Consider the following 11,737-nt stretch of genomic DNA (forward strand, 5'->3'; position numbering starts at 1 on the left):
ACGAATTGTGTCATTGGCATTCGTTTTCATGTACTAATCAAGTAGGCATAAAGTTTGCCCGTGCAATTTCTCATACAAGGTGTCTAGGAAGTATGTATTGGTATTTCCATTATTAGGTACATATACATACTAACGGGGGCGGATCTAGGATTGAATGGGAGGGAGGACATATCTTCTTCTTGCTCCAGCCCCCTACTCTTCTTCCCCATTCCCTCTCTCTTTCTCTCTATGGGGATCTAATGTGGGTAAGTCCCCCCTAGCACCCGTATTGAATCCGGCCTCTGCATACAAAATTTATGACCATTTTGATTTAGATCTAATGCCCATAAATATTAAAAACCATGTAGGTACATTTTTAATAGAAATTTGTTGATGTTAGAAATGTGATGGTGTTGATTTGAACGTGTGGTAGGTAGCAGACTCACCTATATGTGCGTATGATATGTGTGCATAGAGATGTGCATGCTTGTGAATCTCTCGTGTGTAATTGAGAAAAGATATCGGGACATTTTGGATTGCTACCCTATCGAATTTTACCCTATCAAAATTTTGGTACGGTAGGAAAAACCAACCATCTTTATTAAAACAATACCTTTACTAAAAAAAATTGGTTTTTGGTGAACTTATCTCTTATAGACATATTTTGGCTTCAATCCAAATAAACATTTTTAACTCTCCGTAGACCTGCCAAAGTTTTAGTATGGCGTCAATCCAAACAGGCCTATTGTTTCTTGGGATGCTACAAGTACCAGGCTATCATGGGTGTGATTAGTTTTTTAGGTGTAAAGTTTTTGAAGTATACGGACACACATTTGAAGTATTAAACGTAGACTAATAACAAAACAAATTACATATTCCGCCTGTAAACTGCGAGATGAATTTATTAAGCCTAATTAATCCATCATTAGCAAATGTTTACTGTAGCACCACATTGTCAAATTATGGCGTAATTAGACTCAAAAGATTCGTCTCGCAATTTACATGTAAACTGTGCAATTGGTTTTTTTTGTCCACATTTAATGTTTCATGTATGTGTTCAAACATTTAATGCGACGTTTTTGGCTAAAATTTTTTTGGAATCTAAACAAAGCCCATATCTTTCTCCCTGTCTAAAGCCCCTTATCTGCAAGCCCAAATGTTGGCATATTATTGGGTCAGGCCAGGGACTTGGGATTCCATAATTGGAAAAAGTATACCGAAGGTCCCTCAACTTGTCATCGAGTTACAAAATCGTCCCCAAAACGCAAGACGTCCCTTAACTTATAAAACCGTTTACAGGTCCCTCGGTGGTTTTGACGCCGGTTTTGTCCCACGTGGCAGCTGAGTCAGCGTGGGATCTACGTGTCAGAATGCCACGTCATCACCCTCCATGTCTTTCCCCTCCTCTCCCTTCCTCCTCTCTCTCCCTCTCTCGGTTCTCTCCTCTCGGGCAGGCTAGCCGGCGGGTGGGGATGAGGTCGCCGACAACGGGCGCGAGGACGAGGGGGTCGGCGGCGACGGGGGTGACCGGGGTCGACGGCGTTGGATTCGGTGACGGCGGTGGCGGTGATGTTGAGGAGGTTGGAGATGGAGACGGCGGAGGCGTAGAGTGGTGGGGAGCAGCGGAACACGAGGTAGGCGTCGCAAGGCCCCGCGGCGGCGGCGGAGGTGACGTCGTACTCCTGCTGCGCTCGAGGCGGCGGCCGATGGCCCTCGCCTGCGCCGCGCCGCGACGGCGAGGAGGACGAGGAGGAGGACGAGCGCGAGCATGGCGCCGCCGCCTCGGATTCGCCGTAGCCTCTTCGCCATCGGCGAGGTCTGCGGCCGCTGCCACCACCACCACCACTAGGGATCGGGCTCCGCCGCCGCCGCCACCGCCGCCGCCGCCACCACTCAGCCGCGGCGAGGAGGACGAGCGTGAGCACGGCGCCGCCGCCGGCCACCGTCGATGGCGGAGAGGCTACGGCGAATCCGGATCTAGCCGCCTCCACCATGGGCGCCGGGTGCCCCAGCCGACGCCGTTTCGGGCGGCGGCGAGACGGAGGGGACGAGGAAGGTGTGGCGGCGACCGGAGTGCGGGGGAGGAGGAAGGTGTGGCGGTGACCGGCGCGCGGGGGAGGAGGAAGGTGTGGCGGCGGCCGGCGCGCGCGTTGGATGCGGACGCGCGTCGCTGTACCGGAACCGCCACGGCCCGCTCTCCACGAAGAACTCCTCGTCGGCAAGCTCGTCGTACCCCATCTCGTCAAAGATGTCGCCATCGGCGAGCTCTCCGGCTTTCCTCCATTGCGACACGAACCAGAGCACCCCTATGGCAACGAGCACGAGAAGCAAGCTGTAGAGTCCCAACACCACCCACACGTCCTTGGGGTCGATGCTGGTGGTGAACTCCAAGTACTACACTTGCTGCAGCTCGGCGGCCTCGCCCGTAACGGCGAAGAAGCCGACGGCGACGGCATTGGGGAGGTACTCCATCAGATCGACGGCGTACCAGAGCACGGGATCTGTTGGGCCGCCGCCGCGTCGCCGTAGGAGAGCGCGACGGTGAGGTTCTTGGCCTCGCCGTCGTACGCGACGCGCCGGTGCGCCCTCCAGCTGTCCTTCATGCTGGTGGGACAGTCGACGGTGGCAGAGAAGGGAGAGAGATGAGGAAGAGAGAGAAGAGGGGAAAAGAGAGAGGAGGCTGATGTGGCCACGCTGACATGTGGGGTCCACGTGGGTTCCACGCTGACTCAACTGCCACGTAGGATAAAACCGGAGTCAAAAACACCAAAGGACCTATCGTGACCGGTTTCGATTAGTTAAGGGACGTTGGATATCTGGTTTTGTGGTTATAGGACGATTTTGTAACTCGATGACAAGTCGAGGGACCTTCGGTGTACTTTTTCCTTCCATAATTTCTCAAGTCCCAATTCAAGATCTTTGCCACGGATGCATTAAACCTAATTTTCAAAGCAGTATAAATGTAATTTCCATATCCCTTTCTTCATGTCGTTTGTCCGACCTCCATTGCTAGCTGCTCTGTTCCTTCTATTTCTCTTCTTCCCAATGCCAATCTTCTCTCTTACCACCTTCATCTCATTATATGTGCATTTTTAGCACTTGAAAGAAAAATTATTAGGGAAGAAAAAAAATGTAAATGCTCCTTACTAAATTAGGAGTTGGTTGGAACTAGGAGGCAGTAGTATATTACAAGATGTTTTATAATCGAGGAGGAACTAGTAATAATCTAAATGAAAGTAATAATCTAAATGAAAGGTACTATCTTCGTTTTGTAATTTTTTATATTACAAGATGTTTTGGATTTTTTTTAAATTTCTATTAAGTTTGTTCAATTTTATAAAAAAATATAGCATCTAAAACACCAAATTAGTCTCATTAAATCTAACATCGGATAAATTTTGGTAGCATGTTTATTTTGTTTATTTTGTGTTAAAAATATTACTATTTTTTATAAACTTAGTCAAACTTAAAAATAGTTTAACTTGATAAAAAGTCAAAACATCTTATTGTTTGAAATGGAAGAATTGAATGGACAACTACAACTCTAGAAATATACACTTTATGGAACAAATTTGAATTTCAAAAATACCCTTATTGTAGGATGGAGGTTGTAGTATTCTTTAGCGAGGTTAACTAAAGCAAGGCCATGATAGTAATCAATAAAACTGCCACGCGCGAGGCATCAACTTATAATAATCGGCACTGTCCTTATTTGCTTAAAATCTTGCGCATCTATATATTAGCAAGAAATTTTCATCAAAAATATATTAGCAAGAAAAAAAACGAGATTTTATGACCGTGACTTGCTGATCATGAGGGGTAAGGAGGATACATCAAACTGACAAAATTAGGTGGGTCACACCATGAGATATTAATGATGAGGGAGTGTCTATTGAACTGAAAATGATGAGGGTTTCAAAGAACATCAACAAAATTGCAGAAATACCATACCTGTTTATCCATAAACCAACCCAATTAGCATCATCAAAAGTTTTCAATCCACTAATATTCTCTCACACACGAACACTACCAATAATTCAGAGACACAGAGACCAAGCAATGATTGAGCTCATGACAACACCCACCAAAATTTAACAACACAAATCCCAGAAGAGCAAATCACGTATGGATGGAGATACGCACCCAAAAAATGTTCTTTTTTCCTTTGCTGCTGCAATCAACATAGGCTAATGATGTAGATTGAGAAAAAAATTGAGGACAACCGAGGCCAATGATGCAGAATAAGGTGGCAGAGAACAAGGCGGCAGTGAACGGCTCCCAGGTTCACAATGTGGTGCTGGTGTGGCAGCACTAGCGGATAGGGTTCTACATACGGCGGTGCGTGGCTACGTGCGTTCATGGAGTCGAGGCGTTGAGTAGTTGTACTTCGATCAGCCTCAATGCACTCAAGGGCCTAGCCCAACTCAACGACCTAGCGCGTGGCTCAATGCTCCCGTCGGGACCCGGGAGGGGAGGGGATGGGGTATGGGCTGGTAGCAAGCTGGGCCAGCCGGCCCACCCTACCGTATGGGGCCATCCGCCTCTAAAACTAACTAGGAAAGACAACTAGATTCCTGAAAACAACAAGGGAAAAGGAGAAAGAGTTTGTGTCTAAGCACCGAGAAAAACTCCTAGGGGACTATGCATCGCCGTAACCCACACAAAGCTTTCCTTCTTGCACAATACAATCAACCATTGTCTCTACTGTGGAAAGTATCCCCTCAAAGACGCGAGTGTTCCTTTCCAGCCACAGGTGCCAGGTAATCAAAAGGATGAGGGAATCGAACCCCTTCCTATTATGATCCAGTAGCCGCTGGCGAGAAGACTCCACCAAATATGAAGCAAATATTGTCGGCAGGGTGAGAGGGAGGTCAACTCAATCTTAGGTAGCAACTTGAGCCAAACTTGTCACATGAAGACACACTCTACCAAGATACAATGAGTCGTTTCCAGCTCCTACGCACACATAGGACACATGGTATGACTGTCCATCCCTCGGTTGTGCATTTTATCAGCCGTCCAACTCTGTAACTAAAGTGCAAGCCCGAGAAAAAAGCTTACACTTTGCGGGACAAGCGTTGCGCCAAAGGAAGGAAGGAGATCAATCCCTCAAAGAACGCGTTGTAGGTCGAGGCAATGTTGTACCCATCATCCATCCAACGCTAGATGAACTCATTTTGGATAGAGTCAGGAAGTTCTATACTCTATTTCATAGCGTAAGGAATTGGGAGAGCATGCACACAGTCAGGGCGCTGGTGATGTCATATATCCTAGTATTGCCGGCTAGGCCAGCAACAACCGAAGTGGAGTCTTGACGACGCACAGGGACGACAAGGAACAGATCTGGGGCGATCAGTTGAATCAACTGTCTGTCGATCCAGTTGTCCAACCAGAACAACGAGCGACATCCATCTCCGATGACGACCATGACAGATTGACTGACGCATGGAAAATCTCCGACACACACTGCACTTGTGGTAGGTTAATGTTGGCCTAGCAGGGGTCTCTAATGCGCTGGAGCCAAGTCCATCGCATTGCATTTGCAGGACCCATCCTATGATCCGTAGGTTCATGATTTCCAGGGCCCCGAGCTACTTGATCTAATACATCTTGGGTTAAGCGACAAGGCAACTCCTACCATAGACTGAGTCCAATCCATTCCAAAGGAAGGATTCCTGCCATTTGTCAACGGTTTTCAAGACCCATTCGGCAACCCGATGGCAAGGGAGAGGTGCACCGGGATGGAGGAGAGGACGGACTTGGCCATATGGCCCGAGGCCCAACGGCCCGACCCAAGGAACGGCCATTTGGCCCGGCCCAAGCATGACATGGCCCAACAGTGGGCTGTGCCGGGGCCGATGCCTTGACACAGTCGGCCGGCCGGCATGGCATGATCAAAGAAAATAGTAGTGGGATCCAAAATAGACTTAATCAACCATATAAGGCAAGGCCCAAAGAGAAGAGGAATACAAAATAGACATATTTCTAGCCATACAAGACACCCCAAAGAGTTGAGGGATGAAAAAGTAGACTTATTCTATGGAGAAGCACAATATACTGTCATTCCTTCGGGCTGGCCCAGCACGACCCGAATCTTATTGGGCCGTGTGTGCAGCCCGTTGGTTGGCACAGCACGACCCGACATGTAGGTCGGGTCAGGGGGCCAATTTGGCCACCTATAAACGGACTGCACCAACGGCTATTTGCAACTCGCAACTTGAAACCTTGAAACTTGAAAGCAAGTAAGCTAGTACAGCAGTGCACAATCACGTACGTCCCACTCATCAACACACACTGACCCACAGATTCATAAGGAGTAGAGTTGAACGGGAAGCCTAGGCTCGACGACCACCTGGAGCGGGTACTTGCGCGTGGTCGACAGCCCAAACACCTCGTCCATGCTCAGCTCCTCCTCCTTCATCCCCTCCGGCAACCTCCACGCGAACCCGTGCAGCAGGTTGGCCAAGCTCAGCTGCATCACCTTGAGCCCGAGGTTGTAGCCGGGGCACATGCGCCGCCCGGACCCGAACGGCAGCAGCTCGAAGTCCTGCCCCTTCACGTCGATCCTGCTCCCGATGAACCTCTCCGGCATAAACTCCTCCGCCGCGTCCCACAGCTCCGGGTCCCGGCCGATGGTCCACACGTTGATGAGCACGCGCGCGCCCTTGGGGATGTCGTAGCCCGCGACGGCGGCGTCGTCGCGGGCGACGCGCGGGATGAGGAGCGGCACGATGGGGTGCATCCGCATGGTCTCTTTCATGATGGCGTCTAGGTAGGGGAGGTTCGGGATGTCCTTCTCCGTGACCCAGCGGCAGCGGCCGACGACGCGGTCGAGCTCGTCGGTGGCCGTGGCGAAGATGGCGGGGTTTTTGAAGAGCTCCGAGAGCGCCCACTCCACAGTCACCGACGAGCTCTCCGTGCCCCCGGCGATGAGGTCCTGCGTGAACGCCTTGACGCCGACGCGGCCGAGCTTGATCTCGAGGGAGGGGTCGTCGGCGAGGTCCATGAGCACGTCCACCATGTCCCTCGCCACGAACGCCTCGCCCTCGCGCCGCCGCCGCTCGCTGTGCTCGTCGAGGACGTGCTCCATGAACGCGTCGAACATCTTGCCCACCTTCTTCATCCGCCGCACGTACCCCTGCAGGTCCATCCAGTCCACCCACGGGATCCAGTCGCCGACGTTGAGGACGCCGTTGAGCAGGAGGAGCTCGTCCAGCATCCACTTGAACTCCGACAGCGTCGACACGGGCCCCTCCGCCGCGTCCGCGCCCTCGCCGAAGAACCGCTTCCCGAGCACCATCCGCGTGATCACGTTCATGCTCAGCGTGGACAGGTGATCCCTGTTGAGGTGCACGGCGCCGCTGCGTCCCGACGACGCCGCGGCGAAGAGGCCGCGCACCAGCGCGCGCACCTCGTCGGCGCGGATGTGCTCGAACGACGCGACGCGGCGGGCGCTGAACAGCTCGGTGACGCAGATCCGCCGCGCCTGGCGCCAGTACGCGCCGTACGGCGACCACGTGATGTCGGCGTAGCCGTAGGTGGTGTGCTTCCTGGACGCCGTCCTGGGGCGGTCGATGAACACCGCGTCGTGGGTCTTGAGGACGAGCCTGGCCATGGCGACCGACGAGCCGACGACGACGGGGAAGGAGCCGAAGCGGAGGAGCATGAGCTCGCCGTACTTCCTGGAGAGCTCATGGATGGAGCGGTGCGGCAGCGCGCCGATGAGGTTGAAGTTGCCGATGACGGGCCACGGCGTCGGACCCGGCGGCAGGTTGTAGCCACGGCGGCTGCCCTTGCGTTTGATCAGCCCGAGTAGCAGGAAGGCGGCGAGCGCCATGGATAGCAAGGTGGCCAATGCTGATGGCTCCATGGGCAATGGGAGAGGATTTATTGGGTTTGGGTTGGAGATGCGATGCAATGCAAGCGAGTGACGCTACGTATTTGTAGGAGATTAGGAGTGAGCTACTACTGGTAATCGATCGTACAACAGTGTAGTGGACGGGGACGGTTCAGTAATTGTACTTTGGTATGGTGGATGTGCATGTGTTAGTCTCAATTATGCTGCCAAGTCAGAGTCAATTTTCTAATTGAAAATTGATAGATTATGTTGATCGAGAAACTCTTTTTAGTCACTTGAGTTGGCATCCATTTTGTTATTTTTTTTATAACTTGGAGAAGTCGAATTTATACTTATATATTTATACAGTAATATATAATGATATGTTATATATTGATATGTCGTATCAATCTTTTAGAAAAGAATCATAATAATTTAGTTGCCTAGTAAATGAGGGGATGTTTACTCGGGTGATCTATTATAATCCCTTTGCTAGTTCTAGTAGCTCATTATCAAACGAAAACAGTTCTAATAACTTCAAACAGTTGCAGTCAAACTCGTGAAATCTTAGGTCAATCAACTTTCACTTGAGGAGACTCTAAAGCATCTTATCACAAAAAGTATCAACAATACAGATTGGAAACATTTGCTTCGAGACACTACAACAGAAATACCCTTTGGGAGACATAAAAACCTTCAAGAAAAGATTTTAAAAAAAAGGAAAACTCATTTTTCTTTTTGTCACACAATCTTATGTAGGACCCCTTTAAATATTAGAAATAAAAAAGGAGGAATAAAAAAAATATAGGATTCTGACATAAATGCAATTATAAAACATAGGATTAAACATAGAAAAAAACACAAGAATAGTCATTTGATTAGACCGCAGAAAAAACACAAAAATTTTAAGAGAGATAAAGACTCAAAAGAAACGTCCCATGAGGTTCTAACCCATATTAAATTTCTTATAAAACTTGCATGGAGTGAGACATTTCATAGGATTTATTCCTTTGATTCAAATGATTATATAGGAAAAATATTTTTTTATAGAAATAAAATCCTCCAAAATTTGTATGATTTTTCTTTGAATCAAAGGGAGCCGTAAATTAGAAGTTTACAATAAAACAAGAAAATGAATAAAAACTTAGATATTAAAAAATTCATTGTAACCAATTGAAATGAAAACGAAAGACAATGAATAAGTATGGTTTCTCTTACCGCGCGGTTACCATGGTAATTGTGCCCATCACCAGGTACGGAAATAAATTCACTCGGTGGATCGATCCAGTTCAAAGAAAATATAATTTTTGACAAAATTTATTTGGTTTTCACATGTGTTTGTGGGAACTGTCATCATTTGATATCGTCGAGAGGTGGAGGTACTACCTTCATCCCAAAATATAGTAACTTTTGGCTATGAATTTAGAAACACAGTTGTTCAAATTTATAACTAAAAATCCTTATATTTTAGTACAGAAAGAGGAAAGAGTAGTAACTACTACTGAATGGTCTTTCACTCTTTCTTTTCATACTTCGTGAGCTCACAAATCATTAAAAGGAAAGGGGAAACGATCAATCATATCGACCATATATGCGACAGTCAAGTACTCTCTCGGTAAGATCAAAATTTTAAAAAAATAAGTACTCCCCTCCGGTCATGTGTGTTTTAGTGTATATATGACGTTGGGAGTATTAATGATCTTTGTGATTTGTAACCAGACTCTTAACACTGTTGCTTTGCTTATATGAAGCTGATGTGTATGTAATGTGCGCTCAGCCGCTCATGGTTGCGGATCGCTTGATCGTCACAACCTGCTGGCGGCTGAACGCAAACCTTCGCAAATTTCAATAGAAGAACAGCCAAGTGGAGTTGGTGCTAGCTAGCTTGCGTCTTCGCCGGGCTGCCTAAGAAAGACTTCCACATGACATCGTCATTTCTTATTTTTCCTACGCTGGGAGTGAACATGATACGTATCTACGGAAAATTCATACGCGACGCAGAGCATCATACAGTTCGTAAGCAGAGGTCCCTGTGCGGTTAGCTGTGCAAGTTCATATGCATGTATATAGCAGACTGATATACATAAATAAAGACACGACTCGACGATTCGCAAGTCTTGCAAGTTCTAAACAATCAAATGGTTGCTACCTAACACGCTGAACTGATCTATAGAGCCAAGTGCCCAATTGGATGCTCACTAGTAGAAGATTTATTATTCGTTGTGCTGCAAGTCATGCTGAGAATAATCTGATAATGGTTCACTGTTTTGAGTAGAGTTAACAAAGATCACTGGTTGGGTGAGAAGTCCGTATTGAAAGTTCACCCCTGCTGTCCTTTGTGTTGTGTGCCTGTTCTTAGAAAAATAAACTTTTTTTAAACTTAAGTATACTCCTTCCGTCCCGAAAAAAACAAATCTAGTACTGGATGTGATATATTATAGTACAATGAATTTGGATATAGGTATGTTCAGATTCGTATTACTAGGATGTGTCACATTCAGTATTAGATTGGTTTTTTATGGGACGGGAGGATTACTAATCTACAGATCCTTTTTCTATAAGCGTAGAGTAGTTGGGGCTCTCTCAAACTACATATATAAGATATAAGCCCAAGATCATATTGAAGGAATTTTTATGAGATCATAATTATATCACCTATTTTATCTCTTTGAGGTTGTGTTAAAAAACCGTTTGTGTGAGCGGTTCATAACCCGTTACACGAGCGCTTTTCAATCCGCATGTAGCTAAGGGCCTATGAAAATCGACCATTTATATAGGCTCAAAATCAGCCGCCAAGAAACATTTTCACAGGTGGTCTTTTGGAGCCGCCTATGAAAATGATTTTTTTTTATTTTTTAGGCTAAAAGAACTTGAAAAAGTCTATCTTTTATTTTATGTAATCGATCCTCTTTCATGTAATTAGGCAAAAGATGCAAGCTCGAGATGTAACTAAAGTTCGCATGGGCCTTCAGCTCCTGAACACAAATGGGCTATTGGACCGTCTCCTATTACCCATCCAACATTGGAATTTTTTTATTAAAATATTTATGAAACTAATTTTGTGTTTCAAAAATTTACAAAAGTAGTCGCCCACCGCCCTCCCAGAGGGCGATTTTAATAACGTGGCAGACGGCTATCGCCTCACAAGTAACGGCCGGCAAAGGGGGCCTGCTATTTTGCAGGCAGCCCCCATATCGCCCTTAGGGAGGGCGGTTTAACACTGTGCCGGGGGGGGCTGCAAAAGGACGGTGAGGACGGCCTAGCTTTTTTGCAAGCGGTCCCCTTCCCGCCCTTAGGGAGGGCGGTTTAACACTGTGCGGGGTGCTGCCTGCAAAAGGGCAGCGATAGCGACCTGGCTTTTTTTTAACAGGCGGCCCTCTTGCCGCCCTTAAGGAGGGCGGTTTAACACTGTGCGGGGGGGCGGCCTGCAAAAGGGCAGCCTCCTTGCCGCTCTATGATTTTCCTTTATATTCACTCAAAATCCGAAAAAAAAGAAAGAGGGAGGGGTGAGGGGGAGGAGAAGGGGAGCGGCCCCGCACAGTGTTAAACCGTCCTCCCTAAGTGCGGCAAGGGGGTCGCCTGCAAAATGGCAGCCCCCTATAGCCGGCCGTTAGGCATGAGCCAATGGCCATCTGCCACGTCACGAAAATCGCTCTTTGGGAGGGCGATTTTTATCGCCCTTCCAAAGGGCGACGGGCGACTAGTTGTAAAATTTTGAAACACAAAATTAGTTTTACAAATATTTTAATAAAAAATTAAAAAAAATCTCCAACATTCCAGGCTTCCAGCCTTTCAACACAAAACATAAACCCAACACCATGCGTTTGCTTTTTTGTCAATAATTAGCTATAGCTCTTGAGCAAAGGTTGGGATGTTCCATTCCATTATCTAAAAATGTGTCAGCCACGCAATCCATTAGGT

The 11,737-nt window shown here is 47.5% G+C and overlaps 1 protein-coding gene across 1 annotated transcript; it reads right to left on the reverse strand.

Annotated features, from left to right (window-relative positions):
* Positions 1-6,220: 6,220 nt before the first annotated feature.
* On the reverse strand, positions 6,221-7,849 carry LOC4345751 (trimethyltridecatetraene synthase). Its single transcript, XM_015794139.3, has one exon. The coding sequence runs from the start codon at positions 7,847-7,849 to the stop codon at positions 6,287-6,289; it is 1,563 nt and encodes a 520-aa protein (XP_015649625.1). The 3' UTR covers positions 6,221-6,286.
* Positions 7,850-11,737: the final 3,888 nt, after the last annotated feature.

Source organism: Oryza sativa, chromosome 8 (assembly GCF_034140825.1).
Source record: "Oryza sativa Japonica Group chromosome 8, ASM3414082v1".
NCBI classification, from domain to species: domain Eukaryota; kingdom Viridiplantae; phylum Streptophyta; class Magnoliopsida; order Poales; family Poaceae; genus Oryza; species Oryza sativa.